Source organism: Trifolium pratense, linkage group LG7 (genome assembly GCF_020283565.1).
Source record: "Trifolium pratense cultivar HEN17-A07 linkage group LG7, ARS_RC_1.1, whole genome shotgun sequence".
Classification (NCBI taxonomy): Eukaryota; Viridiplantae; Streptophyta; class Magnoliopsida; order Fabales; family Fabaceae; genus Trifolium; species Trifolium pratense.
In genome coordinates, this window is record NC_060065.1 from 32,577,499 (window position 1) to 32,600,869 (window position 23,371).

The 23,371-nt window shown below is 32.9% G+C and overlaps 1 protein-coding gene across 3 annotated transcripts; it reads right to left on the bottom strand.

Annotated features, from left to right (window-relative positions):
- Positions 1-1,827: 1,827 nt before the first annotated feature.
- On the bottom strand, positions 1,828-19,194 carry LOC123895401 (proline-rich extensin-like protein EPR1). 3 transcript variants are annotated; one of them, XM_045945682.1, is made up of 3 exons: positions 18,611-19,194; positions 18,156-18,526; positions 1,828-2,896 (listed from the first exon to the last, which is right to left on the bottom strand). In XM_045945682.1, the coding sequence occupies exons 1-3, from the start codon at positions 19,164-19,166 to the stop codon at positions 2,057-2,059; spliced, it is 1,767 nt and encodes a 588-aa protein (XP_045801638.1). In that variant the 5' UTR covers positions 19,167-19,194; the 3' UTR covers positions 1,828-2,056. The 3 variants fall into 3 exon arrangements, with proteins under 3 accessions (XP_045801638.1, XP_045801637.1, XP_045801640.1); XM_045945681.1 differs by having other exon boundaries at positions 18,156-19,194; XM_045945684.1 differs by lacking the exons at positions 18,156-18,526; positions 18,611-19,194 and adding an exon at positions 3,352-3,733 and having other exon boundaries at positions 1,828-3,207.
- Between the last annotated feature and the right edge of the window lie 4,177 nt (positions 19,195-23,371).

Below are 23,371 nucleotides of genomic sequence, written 5' to 3' on the forward strand. Positions count from 1 at the left end.
ATTTTTCAGATTTTGTAAAGATTTGTTTTATTAATATTCTATTACTTATTTTTAATTATTAATGACTTGTAATAATTTAATTGGTTGTGTCTAATCATTAATGTTTAGGTGTGGACTCACCTAAGAATTTCTCCGATATCTGTTCGTTGGTTTGAGTCCTTCCTGATGTTATTTTTTTAATATCACTTTACTTTTCCAAAAAATATCATAAAACTTTAACAAAAAGTGTTAACGCCATGATTTGAACTATCGACCATTTTGATAGCAATTTCAGTTACCATGCGCTAAACTGAAGTTGTATGTTATGAATATTTGTCAATGAAAGGATATATATAGAGAGTTGGCAAATTTTATTTTTGTAACAGAAACTAGTTGTCTTCAATCAACCTCCAGTCGGGTTAAACACGACCCGATGACCCTAAATGATACCCGACCCATTTTGAACATTTTAACACTGAAATCAATGCTTAAAGTCACACACACCATCCGAAATCAATTCCTATATATTTTTAAACTCATTTTCAATCATGAATACCTTAAAACTCATATCTAAAATCATATGTCAATTTTATTTTTCTTTTCAAAAACCTCAAAATCTATTAATTATCGTCGATGGAATTTATATGTTGAAGGTTTTAATTGAACACAACTTTTGATTTTGCGTTTGGCTTCATAAAATACTTTATGTTTCGCCAGAATTTACCGAACAATGGCAAGAATAAAACGGCACAATGATGATGTTGTTGTTGTGACTTTGTTGATGATGAACAAAAGTGAAGAACACAATGATGTTGTGAAGTGATCTTAACTGTTGATCAGAACAGGTAGAAGGCCAGCTGGAAGTCCGTTGAGCAGGTGGTAGGCAGCAGGTCCGAGCAGATGATCCACGGAGGGGGGGGTTGTACCTGCAGGTGCTCCGATGCCTAAGTCAGTAAGGGTAGAGAGCAAAAGAGATACTAGAGAGAAGTTAGAGAGAGAGAGTAATTGCAGTAATGAATAGTGTCTACCTTGCTCTCCCATGAGGGAGAGTATTTATAGCCCCCAGCTCTGGGCCAAAGGTCCTCTTAGTGGGCTGGACTAGCCAAGGCCCATTAAGAGGGACTGCCAAGATATTACCCTTAGATAGTGGGTAGAGTAGTAATTTTACCCTATCTTGGTGGAGAGGTTGTGCCATGCTGACATGGAGGTGGTTGGGCAAGCCATGTGGACTTTGTGAGGGTCTAGGTGGACTAGCATTAGTCTAGTCCAGAACATGAAGTTTTAATATTATTTGTAATTTTGTTTTAATTGATTTACAATCACAATTAAAAAATTAAAAACAATTTAAATATTAGGATAATTTTATAATTTTTAATATGTTAGGGACTTAGTTGAAATATTAAAATATACTAAGATACATGGTAAGTACTATATATGTTGTTTGTATCATATAATTAAAAGTTAGTCAACACTGCATTCTCATTGACCAGATTAAGGAATACACCAAAATAGTCCAACTAAGAAATACACCATAGAATTTTCCTAAAAAAAATACTACTAGTGTTTATATGCGTTGGATTATTAAAGAATGCGGAAACATATTTTTCAAATTTGCAGGTTCAATAATTTGAACCACTGGATCCACCAGTTATGAATATATCTTAGTTTATCTTAATCCCAGGCATGTGACACTTCTCATTTTTCATCAATATGGAATAAATAGTTATATCGCTCAAGAGTGGCATTTATGTTAATACAAATTAATTAAGAACATATTACATATTTGGCTCATTGTAACATGCACAAGTGCATCATATTTTTCATAAACTATATATAAGACACATGCAATTTCGTAAACTATATATAAAATAAAAGATATATTTATTATATGACTTTCGTACCCAACAATCGACAAATGCAGAGACTTTCATCGATATCACAATTAGCAACAATAAAACAAATATATATTTTTGTATTAATATATAATGGACGTTATTAATTTATTACTAGGACTTGTCCATTGACTAGGCATATATGGCATGCATTGGCCATTGCTTATTAAGAACATAACATCTTCTTAACGACAAATGTAATTAGTAGACTGGACATGGCCACACTTGTTGAGGAGTAATTGTAAGGTAGCATTATGGTTAACAATGACTCCCAATATATTAGCTTTGAGTGCAGCACAAACACAAACAGAGGCATCAAGACCAACAAGGCCATTGATGAATTGGCAGCAAGGTGTGCTTCGTGGTCCTCCAATCACTACTTTAAATATATCCAACAAATCAACACAAACGCTTAGTTTCCCAATTTGACAAGTAGGTGGTGTCGTAGGACTCACCTTGGGTGGGGATGGAATTGATGGTGGTGTAGAAGGAGGAGTTGTAGGAGGCACCTTAGGTGGGAGTGTCGGAGGAACTGATGGTGGTGTAGAAGGAGGAGTTGTAGGAGACACCTTAGGTGGGAGTGTTGGAGGAACTGATGGTGGTGTAGAAGGAGGAGTTGTAGGAGGCACCTTAGGTGGAGGTGTCGGAGGAACTGATGGTGGTGTAGAAGGAGGTGTTCTAGGTGGCGTAGAAGGAGGTCTCGTAGGAGACACCTTAGGTGGGGGTGTCGGAGGAACTGATGGTGGTTTAGAAGGAGGTATTATGGGTGGTGTAGAAGGAGGTCTCGTAGGAGCCACCTTAGGTGGAGGTGTCGGAGGAACTGATGGTGGTTTAGAAGGAGGTGTTCTCGGTGGTGTGGAAGGAGGTCTCGTAGGAGCCACCTTAGGTGGGGGTGTCGGAGGAACTGATGGTGGTTTAGAAGGAGGTATTATGGGTGGTGTAGAAGGAGGTCTCGTAGGACCCACCTTAGGTGGAGGTGTCGGAGGAACTGATGGTGGTGTAGAAGGAGGAGTTGTAGGAGGCACCTTAGGTGGAGGTGTCGGAGGAACTGATGGTGGTTTAGAAGGAGGAGTTGTAGGAGGCACCTTAGGTGGGAGTGTTGGAGGAACTAACGGTGGTGTAGAAGGAGGAGTTGTAGGAGGCACCTTAGGTGGAGGTGTCGGAGGAACTGATGGTGGTTTAGAAGGAGGTGTTCTAGGTGGTGTAGAAGGAGGTCTCGTAGGAGACACCTTAGGTGGGGGTGTCGGAGGAACTGATGGTGGTTTAGAAGGAGGTATTATGGGTGGTGTAGAAGGAGGTCTCGTAGGAGCCACCTTAGGTGGAGGTGTCGGAGGAACTGATGGTGGTTTAGAAGGAGGAGTTGTAGGAGGCACCTTAGGTGGAGGTGTCGGAGGAACTGATGGTGGTTTAGAAGGAGGTGTTCTAGGTGGTGTAGAAGGAGGTCTCGTAGGAGACACCTTAGGTGGGGGTGTCGTAGGAACTGATGGTGGTTTAGAAGGAGGTATTATGGGTGGTGTAGAAGGAGGTCTCGTAGGAGGCACCTTAGGTGGAGGTGTCGGAGGAACTGATGGTGGTTTAGAAGGAGGTGTTCTCGGTGGTGTGGAAGGAGGTCTCGTAGGAGCCACCTTAGGTGGGGGTGTCGGAGGAACTGATGGTGGTTTAGAAGGAGGTGTTCTAGGAGACACCTTAGGTGGGGGTGTCGAAGGAGTTATCACAGGTGATAGTGGTGGTGGTGGCCGCGTAGGAACCCGCTGACCAGAGATGAGAGTAGAAACAAAAAGGAGGTTAAGGGAGAGAATAATGGCAACAGATGTTGCACCCTTTAACCCCATTTTACAAACAAATATGCTCTAAGTTTGCTTGTGGAGGATGAATATATTTGGAGGTCCGTGGCCATATTTATAGGCAAAAGAGATTTTATTTTATTTATTTAAGTAATTACTTTTAGTAAGTTAACTCCTCTTGATCAGTTTTATTAATTCATTTGGCTAATTAATTTATGAGTTTGACTTTGAATTGCAGCTATATTTGTACTTGTAAAATAGCAACAAGACTTGTATGTTGCATACTTATTAGAAGTTTGTTATATACGTGATCATATTTCTGCTTGGAAATAAGCCAACTTCTTGAATTTTTTCATCCGAAGCACAACACAATTAATTAATTAATTAATTAATTAATTAATTAATACCAGTAGTAATTTTGGTTATACGTATATTCCACTCCACCATTTAGGCATCGCAATGGGGCGGGGCGAGGACGGGTTTTGCCCTCCCCAAACCCAAACCCATAAAGTTCGGGTTTCCCCAAACTCATATCAAATTCGAGTGGGGATAAAAATGATAACTTCAAACCCATACCCAACGAGGATCGGGTATCCCTTCGGATTTCGGGTATCCCCATTACGTCTCTTTCCACATGAATTTAGATTATATTTTAGTATTTTTTTATTAAAAAAAAAAAAGTTAAATGTCCAAAATTATTTTCCCTCAACAATATTTTTTTAAATAAAGAAAAAAAAATAGAGAAAATGGTTTGTTTAATACTCAAATTAAAATAAAAAATAAATATATGAACGTAATTTAAGAGATTGTTTAAGCTTTTCTAATTTAAAAGAGGTGAAATCTAATTTTTAGTATAAGCTTTTGAAATCGGGAAAAACCCAAACCCGAACCCAAATCCAGTCAACTCGAGTTTTCCCCGTCAAAGCGGGTATGGTTTGGGTGGGTACCCGCGGGTATGGATTTTATTGTCATGCCTACCACCATTCATAATTATAAATATTATTTAAGATAATAATTTTTTTAATAGAATCACACTTTTAACTTCATGGATTTGTTCTAGTGATAAAAGATAGATCTTTTTTTAAAATATAATTACATTTGTAAGTGTTTTAAGAGTCCTAAAGTGTTCTCTAATTTAAACTGGGGTACTATCTGCTTGCTCTAAATTTTCATTATAAAAAAAATCACTCTTTCAAACACTAAATGAGGCCCCTAAGCAAATTCATAAGTTAGGATTTTTTTTCTTTAAAAAAATATTATTCAAATTACTTTATTTTTATTTAAATTTTATTTTTCAAAATTATCATAATAAATTTTATTTAATATTTTTTTCAATCGATAATAAAGTCAATACATTATCAACAAATGAATTGGTCCAAGTGCTAAGTATCTTCGACCCCTTGAGCAAATGATCAGGATTTCAATCTCTGACTTTTGCAGATATGAAAAATTTGATTGGGATGGAAAATCTACCTCGTGAGGTCCATTGATTCCTTACTGACAATTAGTCATTTTTAAACGGCAGTGTAAACTTCGTATTAGTAACATAGTAAAAAAAAAAAGTCTCTACATTTATAATCTTTGCTGAGACTTTTTTATTTAAGATAATATATTATTAATTCTAACCAACTAACTATTTTTGTGCTTCAGGTGTTGCTCGTCCTCGAGCCTAGTTTGCTTTCTGTTTTTGTTTCTTTTATTTTCTGATGTATCGAGAAAAAAAAACTAACTATTTTTGCTTGTCAAAAAAAAATTCTAACCTACTAACTAATTAAATTATGCTCTGTTGCCAAAAGAAACTAAATTATACCTGTCAAAAAAATAAATAACTCGCGGTAGTTTTTATAAAATTTGCTTTTCCAAAAAAACTCGCGGTAGTTTTAATATTTTTCATAATGTACTCCTTCCGTCCTAAAATATAAGAAAAAATTAGTCAAAAAAAGTTAATGTATTTGGTTAAAATTTTGAACTATATACATCAACTATTTTTTTTGACGAATTTTCCCTTTTATATTGGGATGGAGGGAGTATATTAGTTAGGCAATATTACAAGTTTTTCTAATGGGTAGGCAATATTTATATAATCTACCTATTTAGCAGATTTTTAATTTCAGCTAGTATGCACTTTGTAGTATTCCGTGGGTTTTACGTATGGTATCTTTGTATTCGGCCTCCATAAATGGTTTATATTTTGGGGACAAATACTCGTCACATCTATTTATTTTTATAAATTACCCCCAAGGTTAGGCAATCTAAAATGACTAAAATACTCCTCTTGTTAGGTAAAGAATTTAGTTGGCACTTTATGTAGCGTGTGACAATTTTTTTTTTACTCAATCCCAACGTCTGAACCCTTCACAACCCCATGAATGAAAATATTATGAAAAAATACATTTCGCTACTTAGAGAACAAACTGAAACACATTCGTTATTTAGAGTGCGAACTGAAAAAGAATTTGTTACTTAGAGTGTGAACTCAATTTGCACTTTAACAACCTTAAAAAAAATTGGCCACCATCCTGGACCATAATTTGATTGGTCACCGGAGCAGTTGTGACAGTATCGACCAATCACACACACACAAACCGTAGAATTCTATAAATTGAAACCTCTTATTTTATTTTATTTTTTAAAATCATTCACTCATATAATGTTTCATTCAAACTATTTTCTCATGGGGTGAAGAAATGATTCGCAGTTTAATTTGCGAACGGTGTTTTATTCAAAATTGTTTCATGGGAGGTGAGAGAAGGGTGAAGCGGACAACAAAATTTGATTTTTATAAAGTTCGTTACTTAGGTAGCGAACTATTTTTTTTTTTCAGTTTTGCTATTTTACACACTCGCTATCTAACTTGTGAGGGGGATAAAATTGGAAGTTCAGGGGGCGTTGGAGAAACTCGGGGGGTGCGATAAAAAATACTCAATTATTAGATATCTAACTTGGTTGATGCATTATCAACCATAATATCTAAAAGTAAAATATAGGGGTGTACGCGGGTTGAGTTGGTTCAATTTTAACCAAATTTATTATCTGATTGCCCCGATCAAAGTTAAGTGTTTGGGTTGAATGTAAAATATGTATTTTTTATGTTAAATCCAAACCAACCCAAGCTGGTGGTGAGCGGGTTGGGTTGAGTTATTGAGTCATCACATATAAATTTTTAAAAAATTCTCAAAAAAGTATATAGTTATATGACATTTTATTTCATGAAAATTTTAAAATTTAGACTAAATTTTACTATTTAAAATATAGGCACTTGAAATTACATGAAATACTTTTAATATACTATCAAGATTTAAGATTTTAAAACATAAAAATATTAAACTATATTATAAAAAATAATAAACGTGACAATTTTTTTAAACAGGTTGGGTTCGCAGGTTCATGGATTTAGAATTATAAACACGTTACCCGAATCAAACCACTTTGGGTTTGAACGGTTTGATTCGGATTGGACCCGCACTTGAACATGTTCGGATGAAATTAATGCGGGTTGAGTTGGGTTGGGTCACCGGCCTGGTTGGTAATGTTGGATGGATATATAAATTTATGGTTAAATATATTTTTAGTCTTTTTAAATATATTAACTTTTATTTTAAATTGTAACAAACAAAAAATCTCTTAAAAATCTATGCGAACTTTGGTATCCAAATTTTATGTTTTCAATTTTAGTCCTTTGTTTTTTTTAGAAAAGTTCGGTAACATATGCATTATTAAGATTGAAAATTAGTTTACTACACGACAATAGATGCAACAATGTGTTTGTGGTGAAGCGGAGAAGTTAGGATTTATTGCAGTGGTTGTGAAGTCTCACAATGGGGGTAGCAATAGAAAAGCTTATGTTTTGTTGTGTTGTTCGAGAGATGGCGATCATAAGGTCTACATCAACAAGAAAGAGGAAGACACAACATTAAAATGTGAATGTATGTTTAGGCTCAAGAGTTATTTGTTGAATTGTGGTCAGTGGATCCTTAATGTCGTTGACGGGACACACAATCACAAACCCAAAAAAGCCACATCGTGAGTTTCAATAGTAGTTGGTTGGTCTCAAAAAGTTACATCAAAATTAACAAAAAATAAACCCAAAAAAAATACGCTAACGACATCTCCTCAGTTCAGGATCCCACTTCGGTCCCGTACATCTAAACATATCGCCGTATTACAATTACAAGTGGGAGACGTGTGAGACCTCACCAAGTGAAAAGGCTCTATTTATAGCCATTTTGGTCGCACAAATGGTCAATCAAAATTGGCCACCTGACAAATCTTTGACTGAGACAGGAGACCATTAACTGGTTCGCTACTTAAGTAGCATAAGACATTTTCAAAATTTTTCATTTTTATAACGTTCGCTACTTAAGTAGCAGAAGGGTAAAATAGGAAAAAAGCAGGATGCGCGAGAAGCTCTAGGGGTGCCAAAAGTAATAGTCTAAATTTTTTATTCAATCGTTAATTGTTGCAATCCCATTGATGAAGATTTGTTGTTGCCTTCAAGCGGTGGCGAACTTGGACTAAAATGTCCGAGTGAACCTTGGCGGAGTATGAATTTTTTTAATTGGGTGTCATTTATTATTTGGGAAAACAATCTAATTTAAACACATATAGTTTTAATATTTGTAACACAAACAAAAAAAAAAAAAAAAGACCCACTTGGCCCAAATATTCCTAGAAAAGCAAAATTTATTGGCCCAACCCAAACAAATTTCTAACAACAGACCAAATAAACAACCCTAATTCTAGATTCTTCCGAACCTCTCTCGTTAGTATTTATATTATAGTGTGGTAATGGTTCAAGTTCATCTCCTTCCTTACCCTAAACCAGTAGCCGCCGCCATCCTAACATATCATTTTTCTCACTCAACTTGCTCTCTCTTACTCTCCAGATCTCTCATGAATTCATTTTTTAAGGTCATTGTTGCAACTTGCAAGTGAGGTATTGTATTGGTGTGTTGCCCTTCTCATGAATATTTGAGATCTAATCTATGCTTCATCTATGTTATTCTTGTGTTTTTGCACTTTTTAAGTTAGATCTGTTTGTTAATAATATTACAGCTATGGTCTTTTATGTTTATGGTTCTTTTATGTTATGTTTCTTCTCATAAATCTTGCCTTTTGATTTTATTTATTTCTTAACTTTTAAGCCGCTAAAATTCGACTGAACCAATCGCCTAAACGGAGAAACTGCAATTCGTGGAAAGCGATATATACATGGCCTAAATTAGGCCTTATATATGATGGCATCCACAATTTCGTTTAGATTGGCGTTTTTTTCCGTCACCATTCGAAACCCACTGTTTGTCTACCCTTACTTAAGATTGAAAATCAAAATTGTATAGCTACATATATATAATTTGCTATGATATTCTCTCTATAATGTTTTTCATTTACATATTTGCTTTATTGGTCTCAATAACATATGTGTTGTATATGTATATATAAATATCGATGATAAACTAGGTAAAATCATATTATTTTATAGAGAGAAAGTTCTTCAAAAACATTTTTTTTTCAAATTTTCAATTCTACCATTCAAACCATTTTGAATTTTTCAATTTGATGGCTCTGGCGACCTCATCGGCTTCATACCACACCACTTGAAGAAGTCAGTGCGAATGAAGAAGTACAAGTCAATGACTGATATAATGGCTATGGCAAGGTTTGCAGTGGTTGACGTTAACATCATTGTGAGCAATGCGGGTCTGGCGACCAATCGGAGGACCTGTTATTGTGCGACAAATGTGGTAATGGATTTCACATGAAATGTGTGAGACCAATTGTTATGAACAATTCATCTCACACATTTCATGTGGAAACCGTTATCACATTTGTCGCACAACATTAGCTCCTTTTGTTGGTCACTAGACCCACATTTCTCACACATGATGTTAATGTAATCATTTTTTTCAACCACCGTGTACCTCACCCTCACCATTATATCATCCATCAACTTGTCCTTCTTTAGCCACAACGACTTCTTAAGGTAGTGTGGTGCATGTGCTTGGTGAATGAAGCTGATGAGGTTTTGAGATGAAGGAGATGAGGTCGCTGAAGCCATTGAATTGAAAAATCCGATCGAGAAGGTTTGAAAGATAGAATTTGGAAGAAATATTTTTGAAGATTTTGCAATTTCATTTAGTCTATGGCAATTAATTGGAGATATGCAAGCTGGTGAATGATGACTATTGGTCATTACTTTCATTTTAGACGAGCTTCTGCCATGTCAGGTGTAGTCTACGCGTGGGGCGCATACAGCCATGCGCGGGACGCATGGTTCAGACCAATTTCTTGCTCTATAAAAAAGAAAATTGAGATATGTGGAAGGGTTCCGAATTTCCCTTTAAAGTTGAAGATTTTGAGCATTGTTGAAGGTTGAAGAACATGGATTCAAGTCTTAGAAGCACCACCTGAAGAAGTCATCCCAACTGAAGTACAAGTCAATGACTGATATAATGGCTATGACAAGGTACGCGACGGTTGGCGTTAACATCAATGTGAGTCTAGCGACCAATCGAAGGAGCTATTGATGTGCGACAAATGTGGCAATGGATTTCACATGAAATGTGTCAGACCAATTGTTGTGAACAATTCGTCTCACACATTTCATGTGAAAACCATTGTCACATTTGTCACACAACATTAGCTCCTTTCGTTGGGACTGCCAATTGCATTTTATCTCAAGCATGGATGGATTGGCTTATGAAAAAACGAAAAAGGAGATTCTATGGTGCAGTCCAGTTTTAAATTTCATTGGTGCAGTCCTTTTAATTGACCAATAGAATACCAATTAATTCCACATCAGCGCAAGTCCATGGTGAATCCTATGAAATTTTTATTTATTGCACACCAGTCCTTCATAAAGTTAATATTGAGTATATTATATACTTATCTTTTTACGGATTTTTTTTTCCTAAAACACATAACATGCAGAAATTTTCTCTCTATTCAACTTTGTTGTATAATACCATCAGAAAATCTTAAACCTATAACTCAAAATTTCAATCTCAAGATCCATTGTTTCCATAAAAATTTATTAAACTCATAAGATTTTAAACAAATCGAGTAATAAAATCAAGTAATATTAGTGGATTTGATTCATCTAAATCGAGTAGTATTAGAGGTGGCATATGCGGCGGTGACATATCTCGTTTTCAAGGTTTCTAAAATTTGAAGTTTAGGTATTTTGTTTTAGAATATTTGAATCAAAATTAAAATCATAAATATATTACAAATCGTTTTTGTGATGTTTCTAGGTGATTAAGTGTTATTTTCGACGTTTGAATGATCAGAAACCGTTGGGTTTTATGCTGGAAATTGCGGGTTTGAAACTGGGTCGATGTGACCTGCCTGAAGGTTGAAGATGATGGTTAATTTAATATATTTTTATCAACACATGTTGTATAAATATTATACAACGCACCCAGTTTACAACTTGTTAATGCGTCACCGTGGTTAATAGTTTAATTGTTCATGTCGTGGGTTCGAATCCCATTTGTTGTTACTTTTTGTCAATTATATTTTATGCGTAAAAACAGACTTGAAAATAAAGAAAGAAAAATAAAACAGGCATATGGATAGGTTTCAAACCCACAACATGTAGTTTTGAAGGAACTAGAACTTTGACCCATGCAGTGCATGGGTCTAATTAGCTGTAATATGTAATAATAAAAAATAAAATACAAAAATTCTAAGAGCATTTTCAATAAGAGTAGTATAGGGAATTTCATGGACTAATTATTCTATATTTGTTTATGTGCTTATTTTATATATTTTTTAAATAATTTTGGAGTTTTGTTTACTTATTAAAAAAAATTGCTGATAACTAACGGTTAAAAAATTGATGATAATTAAAGGTTAAAAAAAAAAATTAAAGACACAATCCAGAACATAAACTTAAGTAGACATCCATAAATCCATAAATAAATAAAAATTGTGATTAATTCCGCCGTTTAAATTTATTGAAAACAAGGTTAACATATTAGGATTTCTAAATTCTTTCATAATTGAAGCACATGTTTTAGCGGTTGAAAGATTTTATTGTAAGTAAGGGATGCAGGTTCAATTCCCATCGTAGATAAATATGTATTTTTTTAGTATAAAGCTGAAAGAGAAAATGAGAGGGGGAAAATTTTGGTTTAGAGTTAGCTTATGTTAGCAAACTTATAATATAAGAGATAAGAGATTATCGGTTTTTAATTGTTTAAATTGTGCAATGAAAATTGATGGTGCTTAATTGTCGTATGAAATCTTTCCTATGAAAGTTGATGGATCTTAACACTTTGTGGACATAATTTAAATCACAATTGGTCTGCTAATGCATATTGTATCAATTGATCATCGGTTAATATTAAATCTGCAATGTTAAAATGAAAATAATGAATGTGATTAGTGACATGACTATGGTTGTGTTTGGTTGTATTGCAAAAAAAAATTGATTTAGTAGAATTGAGTTTGATAATAACTTTTCAAATCTCACATGATAATTATTCTCTAAATTTATGATCCGGTAGAAAAAAAATCATTGATAAGGAAACACATAAAAATATTTCGTGATGAATAATATAGTCAACAATAATTTTGATATTATATACTTTTAAAATTGATGGTGCTTATCAATTATTGCACATACTTTTAATCACAATTGGTATACTTGCCATAGTGGTTGGAAATATTGCCTTGCACTGAAGGGTTGCGGGTTCGAATCCCAGTCAATACAAAATTGTATTATTTTTTAATAAAAATTGCAAGATAAAATGGAGGGAAAACAGAGAAAACAAATTAGGGTTTAGGGTTTGGTTGTGTATACAAGCTTATAATATAAAAGATTACTTAATTACTTAACCGTTGGGCCACAATAAATTCGTATTTACAGGTGCACACCTTAATTATATATTTTAATTTATCTAGCTGTAATAATTTTAATCTCTAATTTTTATTATATAGATTAAAATTATTTACTTACTGTATATACAATTTATTTATTCTAAATTAAGTGTTGGACTTAAGAATGTACTCCGGTTTATGGATGGCAAAAATATCCATATCCGCGAATAACTTAATGGATATCCACGGATGAAATAAATGGATATTTTAATTACCTGATATATACTTAATGTATATAGATACGGATTTGATGGTATCCACGTCCGCGGACATCCATACCCGCTAATAAATAAGAAAATACTTAAATATCTTTAGTTATTAAATATAAAAGAGGCTTTTATATTTTGTATAACTTTATGATGAATTTTATTTTAGTTAGAAATGTATGTATATTATTGTTTTTAAAGAGAAATATATGGATATTATATTAAGTTGTGGTAAAAAGAAGAAAAATGAATGTGGTGACATTGTTGTAAATTGAAAGTGAAATGTATGAATATTATTATGTGTTAATATTTTTTTTTACTTATTTTAAGAAATTTTAGGTATAATTAGAAAAAAAATATTTTTTTTTTTAAATTATCATCCATGGATATCTGTTAATATCTGCGGATACCTCAAAACTCGCGGATTATCTGCTTAGTGTATACTCACACGGATATGGAGAGGATACAGATATCATATTTATCTAATGTAGTGGACACGTATATCATACTATCTGCGCCCATGAATATCCATTGACATCCCTACTCAGGTTTAACTAAAGATGATAATATGTTTCAACTGAAGGACAATTAAGCCTAGTCTTTAATTAAAGATTATACTCTAGTTGAACTGAAATACTATTAACCCTAATCTTTGTCTCAAGGTTAAATTTCGGTTGAGTTTAATGACTTGCAAATTATATAAATAGAGTTAAAATTTAAATGTAAATTTGATATTTTAAAAAAATTAAAAGTTAAAAAACTAGGATTAATAGTACTTCATTTGAACATGACTATAATATTTAGGTCAAACTATACTTAACTTTTAAGGTTCATAAGTTTTACTTCATTTTTATAATCTTTAGACAAATACTAGGGTTAACAGTGCTTCAGTTGAACTGAAGTATAATCTTAAGCCTAGCTATACTTTATTTTAATTTTCCAATTACTTTTATAATTTTTAAGTCATTAACAAAATTTTAAATAATATATTCTAAATAAATTTTCTACCATAATATAAATCACAAACTTAAATATCGAATAAAAGTCAATGACATGTGCGAATGCATGGCTCTTTAAACTAGTTTAACTAATAAATTATATAAATTCAACAAAATAAAACCAAATTAAAAATATTCAAACAAAAAAAAAATCCTTTAACCTGATTTATTATTTGTTACATAATAAATTATATAAATTCAAGAAAATAAAACCAAATTAACCTGATTTGAATTCTAAAAATTTGCACAAATTTTTTTTTTTGACTAAAAATTTGCACAATTTAAATAAAAGGTAAATGTATTATATAAAAATTTGCAAAAACATACTTTCTTATTTTTTATTGTTTTTTTTGCCTAAAACGACAAGTAAAAAGGAACGGAGGGAGTATTATTAGTTACTAGTAAATTTTGTCGTAATATTGTTTATATTTTTGCAAAAATATTGTTTTTTTTAATTTCTCTATTCCTATTTTTATGCATAATCCTCTTTTTTTTTATACTCTTCTATAATTTTTTTACTGACTAAACTTTCTATAATATTTTTATTATTTCTATTTTGTTCCAAAATTGTTTGCATAGATTAATATATAATATCTTTGTTGTATTTATTTTATTCTTTCTATATTTTTTCTACAATTGTTTTTGTTTGTAAAATTACAATGAAGAAAACAAAACTTGAAATATAGTTAAAACTTCTAAAGGTAAATTAGTAAATTTGGTAGTAATCGATTTTATTAAACTAGAACTAGAATAGATACACGACTACTATTAGAATTAAATGTGCATTAAATATTTTGTATAAAAAAACATTAAATCCCAAAATTTATTAATTTTACCAATTTTAATACTATACATATTGGCAGACGCAAATTCATTCAATGGTTGTTATTTAGCGTAGTTGGTGTAGTTAAGTTTTCGATATCTGGAGAAATTCTTAGGCGAGTCTTCACCTAGACATTAATGATTAGGCATAACAAATTAAAGGATAATGATAAATATCGCGAAAACAGTGCTTGCGAATGAATCTCGAATGATATGGCACTTTCATTTTGGACCCACTTGCATAATTAATGGATGGATTTATTATCTCTCTTCAAGTGTTTTGTTTCTTCTTCACTTAACTTATTCTTAATATTGCAGAAGAAATATTAAACTAACTTTACTGATTATTTGATGCTATTTGACTGTTTCTACACCTCTCTCGTTTCTCAGAACCCACCCTCCGCGTCTTCCCTTCATCTTCCTTTGGCAAACAAAAAAAACTTGCTACTCTTTCCCTCTGCTCACTAACTCCTCCGCACTTGCATCGTCTTCAACAACGACACTAGGTCCATTCCTCCCTCCTTTGACGTCGCTCTCTCTCGGGCCTGAATCTTACACCGATTTCTTCGCCATCCTTTAAACTCCCGGACACTCCTATCGTCTCTTCCGTCGAGCTATTTTATTTCCCGTCGACTCTGCTTCCTATAATTCTCCTCTCCCTTCACCGGAGAAAAATAGGACTTCTAATTAAAAATTCAAATAGAATTAATTCATTGCATAATGCCTCAAAAGAAGTTTGATGAGCCAATTTAGAGAAGAAATTTGATAATTTTTTCTATTGAACCGGTTGTTAGCCCCTCTTTAGGTCAAGAATTTTGCTTTGTTCCTGTTAGAGCTTCACACATGAAAAAACAGAGGCAAGATGGATCCAATATTTTTTATTAATTTTTGAGATGATAAAAAAGAGGTCCACGGCTGTCAAAAAGAAGAACTCCACGTTTTCAAACAAAAGAAGCGACACGCTCTAAAAGATGAGAGAAGGCCACGCGCTTCGTGAAAATTTCGTGATAAAAATTTCACTGCATATAGCAGCACTCCCAATTAAATCATTACAACTCATTAACATATTAAATAATTAAAAATAATTAATTGAATATTAATAAAACAAAATCTAAACCAAATCTAGAAAAATAGGAAGAAAAAAAAAGTCATGTGTTATATTTTTTTTTCTTCCGGATTGTTATTAATTTATGTTCCCTCCCAATTTTTTCAATGTGTTGCAAACGCTTTCTTTTAAGAAAATCAATAATTTTTTTCAGTCTTATATTTCTTGAAAATTTGGGGCTATTGAAACTATTATGGTTGAATTTGATTTTTTTATAGAAAATGGTTCAATTTGATAAAAAAAAAATAGCGGATAGTTTTGATAAGTTATCTTATAACGGATGAACTTATATATATTTGATTCAATTTGTAGTGTTTAATAAAATTAACGATTGATCCTATCAAAAATAAAATAAAATTAACGATTGAATTCGTTTATAGATTTGAAATGACATAAAAATAAAAATATAATTAATTCATATTTAATTTTTTTCAAATAAAAATTTGGGAGGAAAAATAATATGCTATGAGCAAAAAGTTTGCACGTAAAAACAATACATGAGATTTCTTTTTTTAACAAAACTATACATGAGAATTTATTTCCTTATTTTTCAGATTTTGTAAAGATTTGTTTTATTAATATTCTATTACTTATTTTTAATTATTAATGACTTGTAATAATTTAATTGGTTGTGTCTAATCATTAATGTTTAGGTGTGGACTCACCTAAGAATTTCTCCGATATCTGTTTGTTGGTTTGAGTCCTTCCTGATGTTATTTTTTTAATATCACTTTACTTTTCCAAAAAATATGATAAAACTTTAACAAAAAGTGTTAATGCCATGATTCGAACTATTGACCATTTTGATAGCAATTTCAGTTACCATCCGCTAAACTGAAGTTGTATGTTATGAATATTTGTCAATGAAAGGATATATATAGAGAGTTGGCAAATTTTATTTTTGTAACAGAAACTAGTTGTCTTCAATCAACCTCCAGTCGGGTTAAACACGACCCGATGACCCTAAATGATACCCGACCCATTTTGGACATTTTAACACTGAAATCAATTCCTATATATTTTTAAACTCATTTTCAATCATGAATACCTTAAAACTCAGATCTAAAATCATATGTCAATTTTATTTTTCTTTTCAAAAACCTCAAAATCTATTAATTACCGTCGATGGAATTTATATGTTGAAGGTTTTAATTGAACGCAGCTTTTGATTTTGCGTTTGGCTTCATAAAATACTTTATGTTTCGCCAAAATTTACCGAACAATGGCAAGAATAAAACGGCACAATGATGATGTTGTTGTTGTGACTTTGTTGATGATGAACAAAAGTGAAGAACACAATGATGTTGTGAAGTTTTAATATTATTTGTAATTTTGTTTTAATTGATTTACAATCACAATTAAAAAATTAAAAACAATTTAAATATTAGGATAATTTTATAATTTTTAATATGTTAGGGACTTAGTTGAAATATTAAAATATACAAAGATACATGGTAAGTACTATATATGTTGTTTGTATCATATAATTAAAAGTTAGTCAACACTACATTCTCATTGGCCAGATTAAGGAATACACCAAAATAGTCCAACTAAGAAATGCACCATAGAATTTTCCTAAAAAAAATACTACTAGTGTTTATATGCGTTGGATTATTAAAGAATGCGGAAACATATTTTTCAAATTTGCAGGTTCAATAATTTGAACCACTGGATCCACCAGTTATGAATATATCTTAGTTTATCTTAATCCCAGGCATGTGACACTTCTCACCTAAGGTTATCTCAAGAGTGTGGCATTTATGTTAATACAAATTAATTAAGAACATATTACATATTTGGCTCATTGTAACATGCACAAGTGCATCATATTTTTCATAAACTATATATAAGACACATGCAATTTCGTAAACTATATATAAAATAAAAGATATATTTATTATATGACTTTCGTACCCAACAATCGACAAATGCAGAGACTTTCATCGATATCACAATTAGCAACAATAAAACAAATATATAATTTTGTATTAATATATAATGGACGTTATTAATTTATTACTAGGACTTGTCCATTGACTATGCATATATGGCATGCATTGGCCATTGCTTATTAAGAACATAACATCTTCTTAACGACAAATGTAATTAGTAGACTGGACATGGCCACACTTGTTGAGGAGTAATTGTAAGGTAGCATTATAGTTAAAAATGACTCTCAATATATTAGCTTTGAGTGCAGCACAAACACAAACAGAGGCATCAAGACCAACAAGGCCATTGATGAATTGGCAGCAAGGTGTGCTTCGTGGTCCTCCAATCACTACTTTAAATATATCCAACAGATCAACACAAACGCTTAGTTTCCCAATTTGACAAGTAGGTGGTGTGGTAGGACTCACCTTGGGTGGGGATGGAATTGATGGTGGTGTAGAAGGAGGAGTTGTAGGAGGCACCTTAGGTGGGAGTGTCGGAGGAACTGATGGTGGTGTAGAAGGTGGTGTAGAAGGAGGAGTTGTAGGAGGCACCTTAGGTGGGAGTGTTGGAGGAACTGATGGTGGTGTAGATGGAGGAGTTGTAGGAGGCACCTTAGGTGGAGGTGTCGGAGGAACTGATGGTGGTGTAGAAGGAGGTGTTCTAGGTGGTGTAGAAGGAGGTCTCGTAGGAGACACCTTAGGTGGGGGTGTCGGAGGAACTGATGGTGGTTTAGAAGGAGGTATTATGGGTGGTGTAGAAGGAGGTCTCGTAGGAGCCACCTTAGGTGGAGGTGTCGGAGGAACTGATGGTGGTTTAGAAGGAGGAGTTGTAGGAGGCACCTTAGGTGGGAGTGTTGGAGGAACTGATGGTGGTGTAGAAGGAGGAGTTGTAGGAGGCACCTTAGGTGGAGGTGTCGGAGGAACTGATGGTGGTTTAGAAGGAGGTGTTCTAGGTGGTGTAGAAGGAGGTCTCGTAGGTGCCACCTTAGGTGGAGGTGTCGGAGGAACTGATGGTGGTTTAGAAGGAGGAGTTGTAGGAGGCACCTTAGGTGGGAGTGTTGGAGGAACTGATGGTGGTGTAGAAGGAGGAGTTGTAGGAGGCACCTTAGGTGGAGGTGTCGGAGGAACTGATGGTGGTTTAGAAGGAGGTGTTCTAGGTGGTGTAGAAGGAGGTCTCGTAGGAGACACCTTAGGTGGGGGTGTCGGAGGAACTGATGGTGGTTTAGAAGGAGGTATTATGGGTGGTGTAGAAGGAGGTCTCGTAGGAGCCACCTTAGGTGGAGGTGTCGGAGGAACTGATGGTGGTTTAGAAGGAGGTGTTCTCGGTGGTGTGGAAGGAGGTCTCGTAGGAGCCACCTTAGGTGGGGGTGTCGGAGGAACTGATGGTGGTTTAGAAGGAGGTGTTCTAGGAGACACCTTAGGTGGGGGTGTCGAAGGAGTTATCACAGGTGATAGTGGTGGTGGTGGCCGCGTAGGAACCCGCTGACCAGAGATGAGAGTAGAAACAAAAAGGAGGTTAAGGGAGAGAATAATGGCAACAGATGTTGCACCCTTTAACCCCATTTTACAAACAAATATGCTCTAAGTTTGCTTGTGGAGGATGAATATATTTGGAGGTCTGTGGCCATATTTATAGGCAAAAGAGATTTTATTTTATTTATTTAAGTAATTACTTTTAGTAAGTTACCTCCTCTTGATCAGTTTTATTAATTCATTTGGCTAATTAATTTATGAGTTTGACTTTGAATTGCAGCTATATTTGTATTTGTAAAATAGCAACAAGACTTGTATGTTGCATACTTATTAGAAGTTTGTTATATACGTGATCATATTTCTGCTTGGAAATAAGCCAACTTCTTGAATTTTTTCATCCGAAGCACAACACAATTAATTAATTAATTAATTAATACCAGTAGTAATTTTGGTTATACGTATACTCCACTCCACCATTTAGGCATCGCAATGGGGCGGGGCGAGGACGGGTTTTGCCCTCCCCAAACCCAAATCCATAAAGTTCGGGTTTCCCCAAACTCATCCCAAATTCGAGTGGGGATAAAAATGATAACTTCGATCAAACCCATACCCAACGAGGATCGGGTATCCCATCGGATTTCGGGTATCCCCATTACGCCTCTTTCCACATGAATTTAGATTATATTTTAGTATTTTTTTATTAAAAAAAAGTTAAATGTCCAAAATTATTTTCTCTCAACAATATTTTTTTAAATAAAGAAAAAAAATAGAGAAAATGGTTTGTTTAATACTCAAATTAAAATAAAAAATAAATATATGAACGTAATTTAAGAGATTGTTTAAGCTTTTCTAATTTAAAAGAGGTGAAATCTAATTTTTAGTATAAGCGGGACGGGTTCGGGGTGGGTATCAATGTACCCATTACCCACCCCAAACCCATCTTTTGAAATCGAGGAAAACTCAAACCCGAACCCAAACCCAGTCAACTTGAGTTTTCCCCGTCAAAGCGGGTATGGTTTGGGTGGATACCCGCGGGTATGGATTTTATTGTCATGCCTACCACCATTCATAATTATAAATATTATTTAAGATAATAATTTTTTTAATAGAATCACAGTTTTAACTTCATGGATTTGGTCTAGTGATAAAAGATAGATCTTTTTTTAAAATATAATTACATTTGTAAGTGTTTTAAGAGTCCTAAAGTGTTCTCTAATTTAACCTGGGGTACTATATGCTTGCTCTAAATTTTCATTATAAAAAAAATCACTCTTTCAAACACTAAATGGGGCCCCTAAGCAAATTCATAAGTTAGGATTTTTTTTCTTTAAAAAAATATTATTCAAATTACTTTATTTTTATTTAAATTTTATTTTTCAAAATTATCATAATAAATTTTATTTAATATTTTTTTCAATTGATAATAAAGTCAATACATTATCAACAAATGAATTGGTCCAAGTGCTAAGTATCTTAGACCCCTTGAGCAAATGATCAGGATTTCAATCTCTGGCTTTTGCAGATATGAAAAATTTGATTGGGATGGAAAATCTACCTCGTGAGGTCCATTGATTCCTTACTGACAATTAGTCATTTTTAAACGGCAGTGAAAACTTCGTATTAGTAACATAGTAAAAAAAAAAAAGTCACTACATTTATAATCTTTGCTGAGACTTTTTTATTTAAGATAATATATTATTAATTCTAACCAACTAACTATTTTTGTGCTTCAGGTGTTGCTCGTCCTCGAGCCTAGTTTGCTTTATGTTTTTGTTTCTTTTATTTTCTGATGTATCGAAAAAAAACTAACTATTTTTGCTTGTCAAAAAAAAATTCTAACCTACTAACTAATTAAATTATGCTCTGTTGCCAAAAGAAACTAAATTATACCTGTCAAAAAAAATAAATAACTCGCAGTAGTTTTTATAAAATTTGCTTTTCCAAAAAAACTCGCGGTAGTTTTAATATTTTTCATAATGTACTCCCTCCGTCCCAAAATATAAGAAAAAATTGATCAAAAAAAGTTAATGTATTTGGTTAAAATTTTGGACTATATATGTCAACTAGTTTTTTTGACGAATTTTCCCTTTTATATTGGGATGGAGGGAGTATATTAGTTAGGCAATATTACAAGTTTTTCTAATGGGTAGGCAATATTTATATAATCTACCTATTTAGCAGATTTTTAATTTTATTTTGTACTTTGAATTTCAGCTATTATGCACTTTGTAGTATTCCGTGGGTTTTACGTATGGTTTCTTTGTATTCGGCCTCCATAAATGGTTTATATTTTGGGGACAAATACTCGTCACATCTATTTATTTTTATAAATTACCCCCGAGGTTAGGCAATCTAAAATGACTAAAATACTCCTCTTGTTAGGTAACGAACTTAATTGGCACTTTATGTAGCGTGTGACAATTTTTTTTTTACTTAATCCCAACGTCTGAACCCTTCACATTCCCATGAATGAAAATATTATGAAAAAATACAGTTCGCTACTTAGAGAACAAACTGAAACACATTTGTTATTTAGAGTGCGAACTGAAAAAGAATTTGCTACTTAGAGTGTGAACTCAATTTGCACTTTAACAACCTTAAAAAAAATTGGCCACCGTCCTGGACCATAATTTGATTGGTCACTGGAGCAGTTGTGACAGTATCGACCAATCACACACACACAAACCGTAGAATTCTATAAATTGAAACCTCTTTTTTTATTTTATTTTTTAAAATCACTCACTCATATAATGTTTCATTCAAACTATTTTCTCATGGGGTGAAGAAATGATTCGCACTTTAATTTGCGAACGGTGTTTTATTCAAAATTGTTTCATGGGAGGTGAGAGAAGGGTGAAGCGGACAACAAAATTTGATTTTTATAAAGTTCGTTACTTAGGTAGCGAACTATTTTTTTTTTCTTTTCAGTTTTGCTATTTTACACACTCGCTGTCTAACTTGTGAGGGGGATAAAATTGGAAGTTCAGGGGGCGTTGGAGAAACTCAGGGGGCGCGAAAAAAAATACTCAATTATTATATATCTAACTTGGTTGATGCATTATCAACCATAATATCTAAAAGTAAAATATAGGGGTGTACGCGGGTTGAGTTGGTTCAATTTTAACCAAATTTATTATCTGATTGCCCTGATCAAAGTTAAGTGTTTTGGGTTGAATGTAAAATCCGTATTTTTTATGTTAAATCCAAACCAACCCAACCTGGTGGTGAGCAAGTTGGGTTGAGTTATTGAGTCATCACATAAATTTTTAAACAATTCTCAAAAAATTATATAGTTATATGACATTTTATTTCATGAAAATTTTAAAATTTAGACTAAATTTTACTATTTAAAATATAGGCACTTGAAATTACATGAAATACTTTTAATATACTATCAAGATTTAACATTTTAAAACATAAAAATATTAAACTATATTATAAAAAATAATAAACGTGACAATTTTTTTAAACAGACTGGGTTCGCGGGTTCATGGATTTAGAATTATAAACATGTTACCCGAATCAAACCACTTTGGGTTTGAACGGTTTGATTCGGATTGGACCCGCACTTGAACATGTTCGGATGAAATTAATGCGGGTTGAGTTGGGTTGGGTCACCGGCCTGGTTGGTAATGTTGGATGGATATATAAATTTATGGTTAAATATATTTTTAGTCTTTTTAAATATATTAACTTTTATTTTAAATTGTAACCAAAAAAAAAATTCTCTTTCCAAATTTTATGTTTTCAATTTTAGTCCTTTGTTTTTTTTAGAAAAGTTCGGTAACATATGCATGTTCCAAATAATTTTTTTATGATATATCATTATTAAGATCATAAAATAAATAATTTAAATTTATAATTTATAATTTAACAATTTAAACTTTAATTTGAAGTTGTAGATAAATCAATAAAGATTAAATACTTAAATTATTAAATTCATGATATTTTAAAATCTTATCAATAACATGTCATCAAAAAAAGTCACTTAGAGCATGCAACATGAACTTTTATAAAAAAGAAGGACTAAAATTCAAAACATAAGTCAAGTATTGCGGTTCATCATGCGGTGGAAAACCAGTATTTGCACAATGTGTCACTAGTTCGATTCTTTGCACCAAGAAATTAAGAAGCAGAAAATTGAAAACAAAAGTTTTACTGAAATCAAAGTTCGAAGGAAAAATATTTTTTTGGTTGGAAAGGGGAATCCGGTAATTCAAAGTTTGGGTGTAGAGTAAGTAGAGTCTGATCAAGAATTTGTTCCCACCAAAAATTGAACTCGAGTTCTTCCGAAT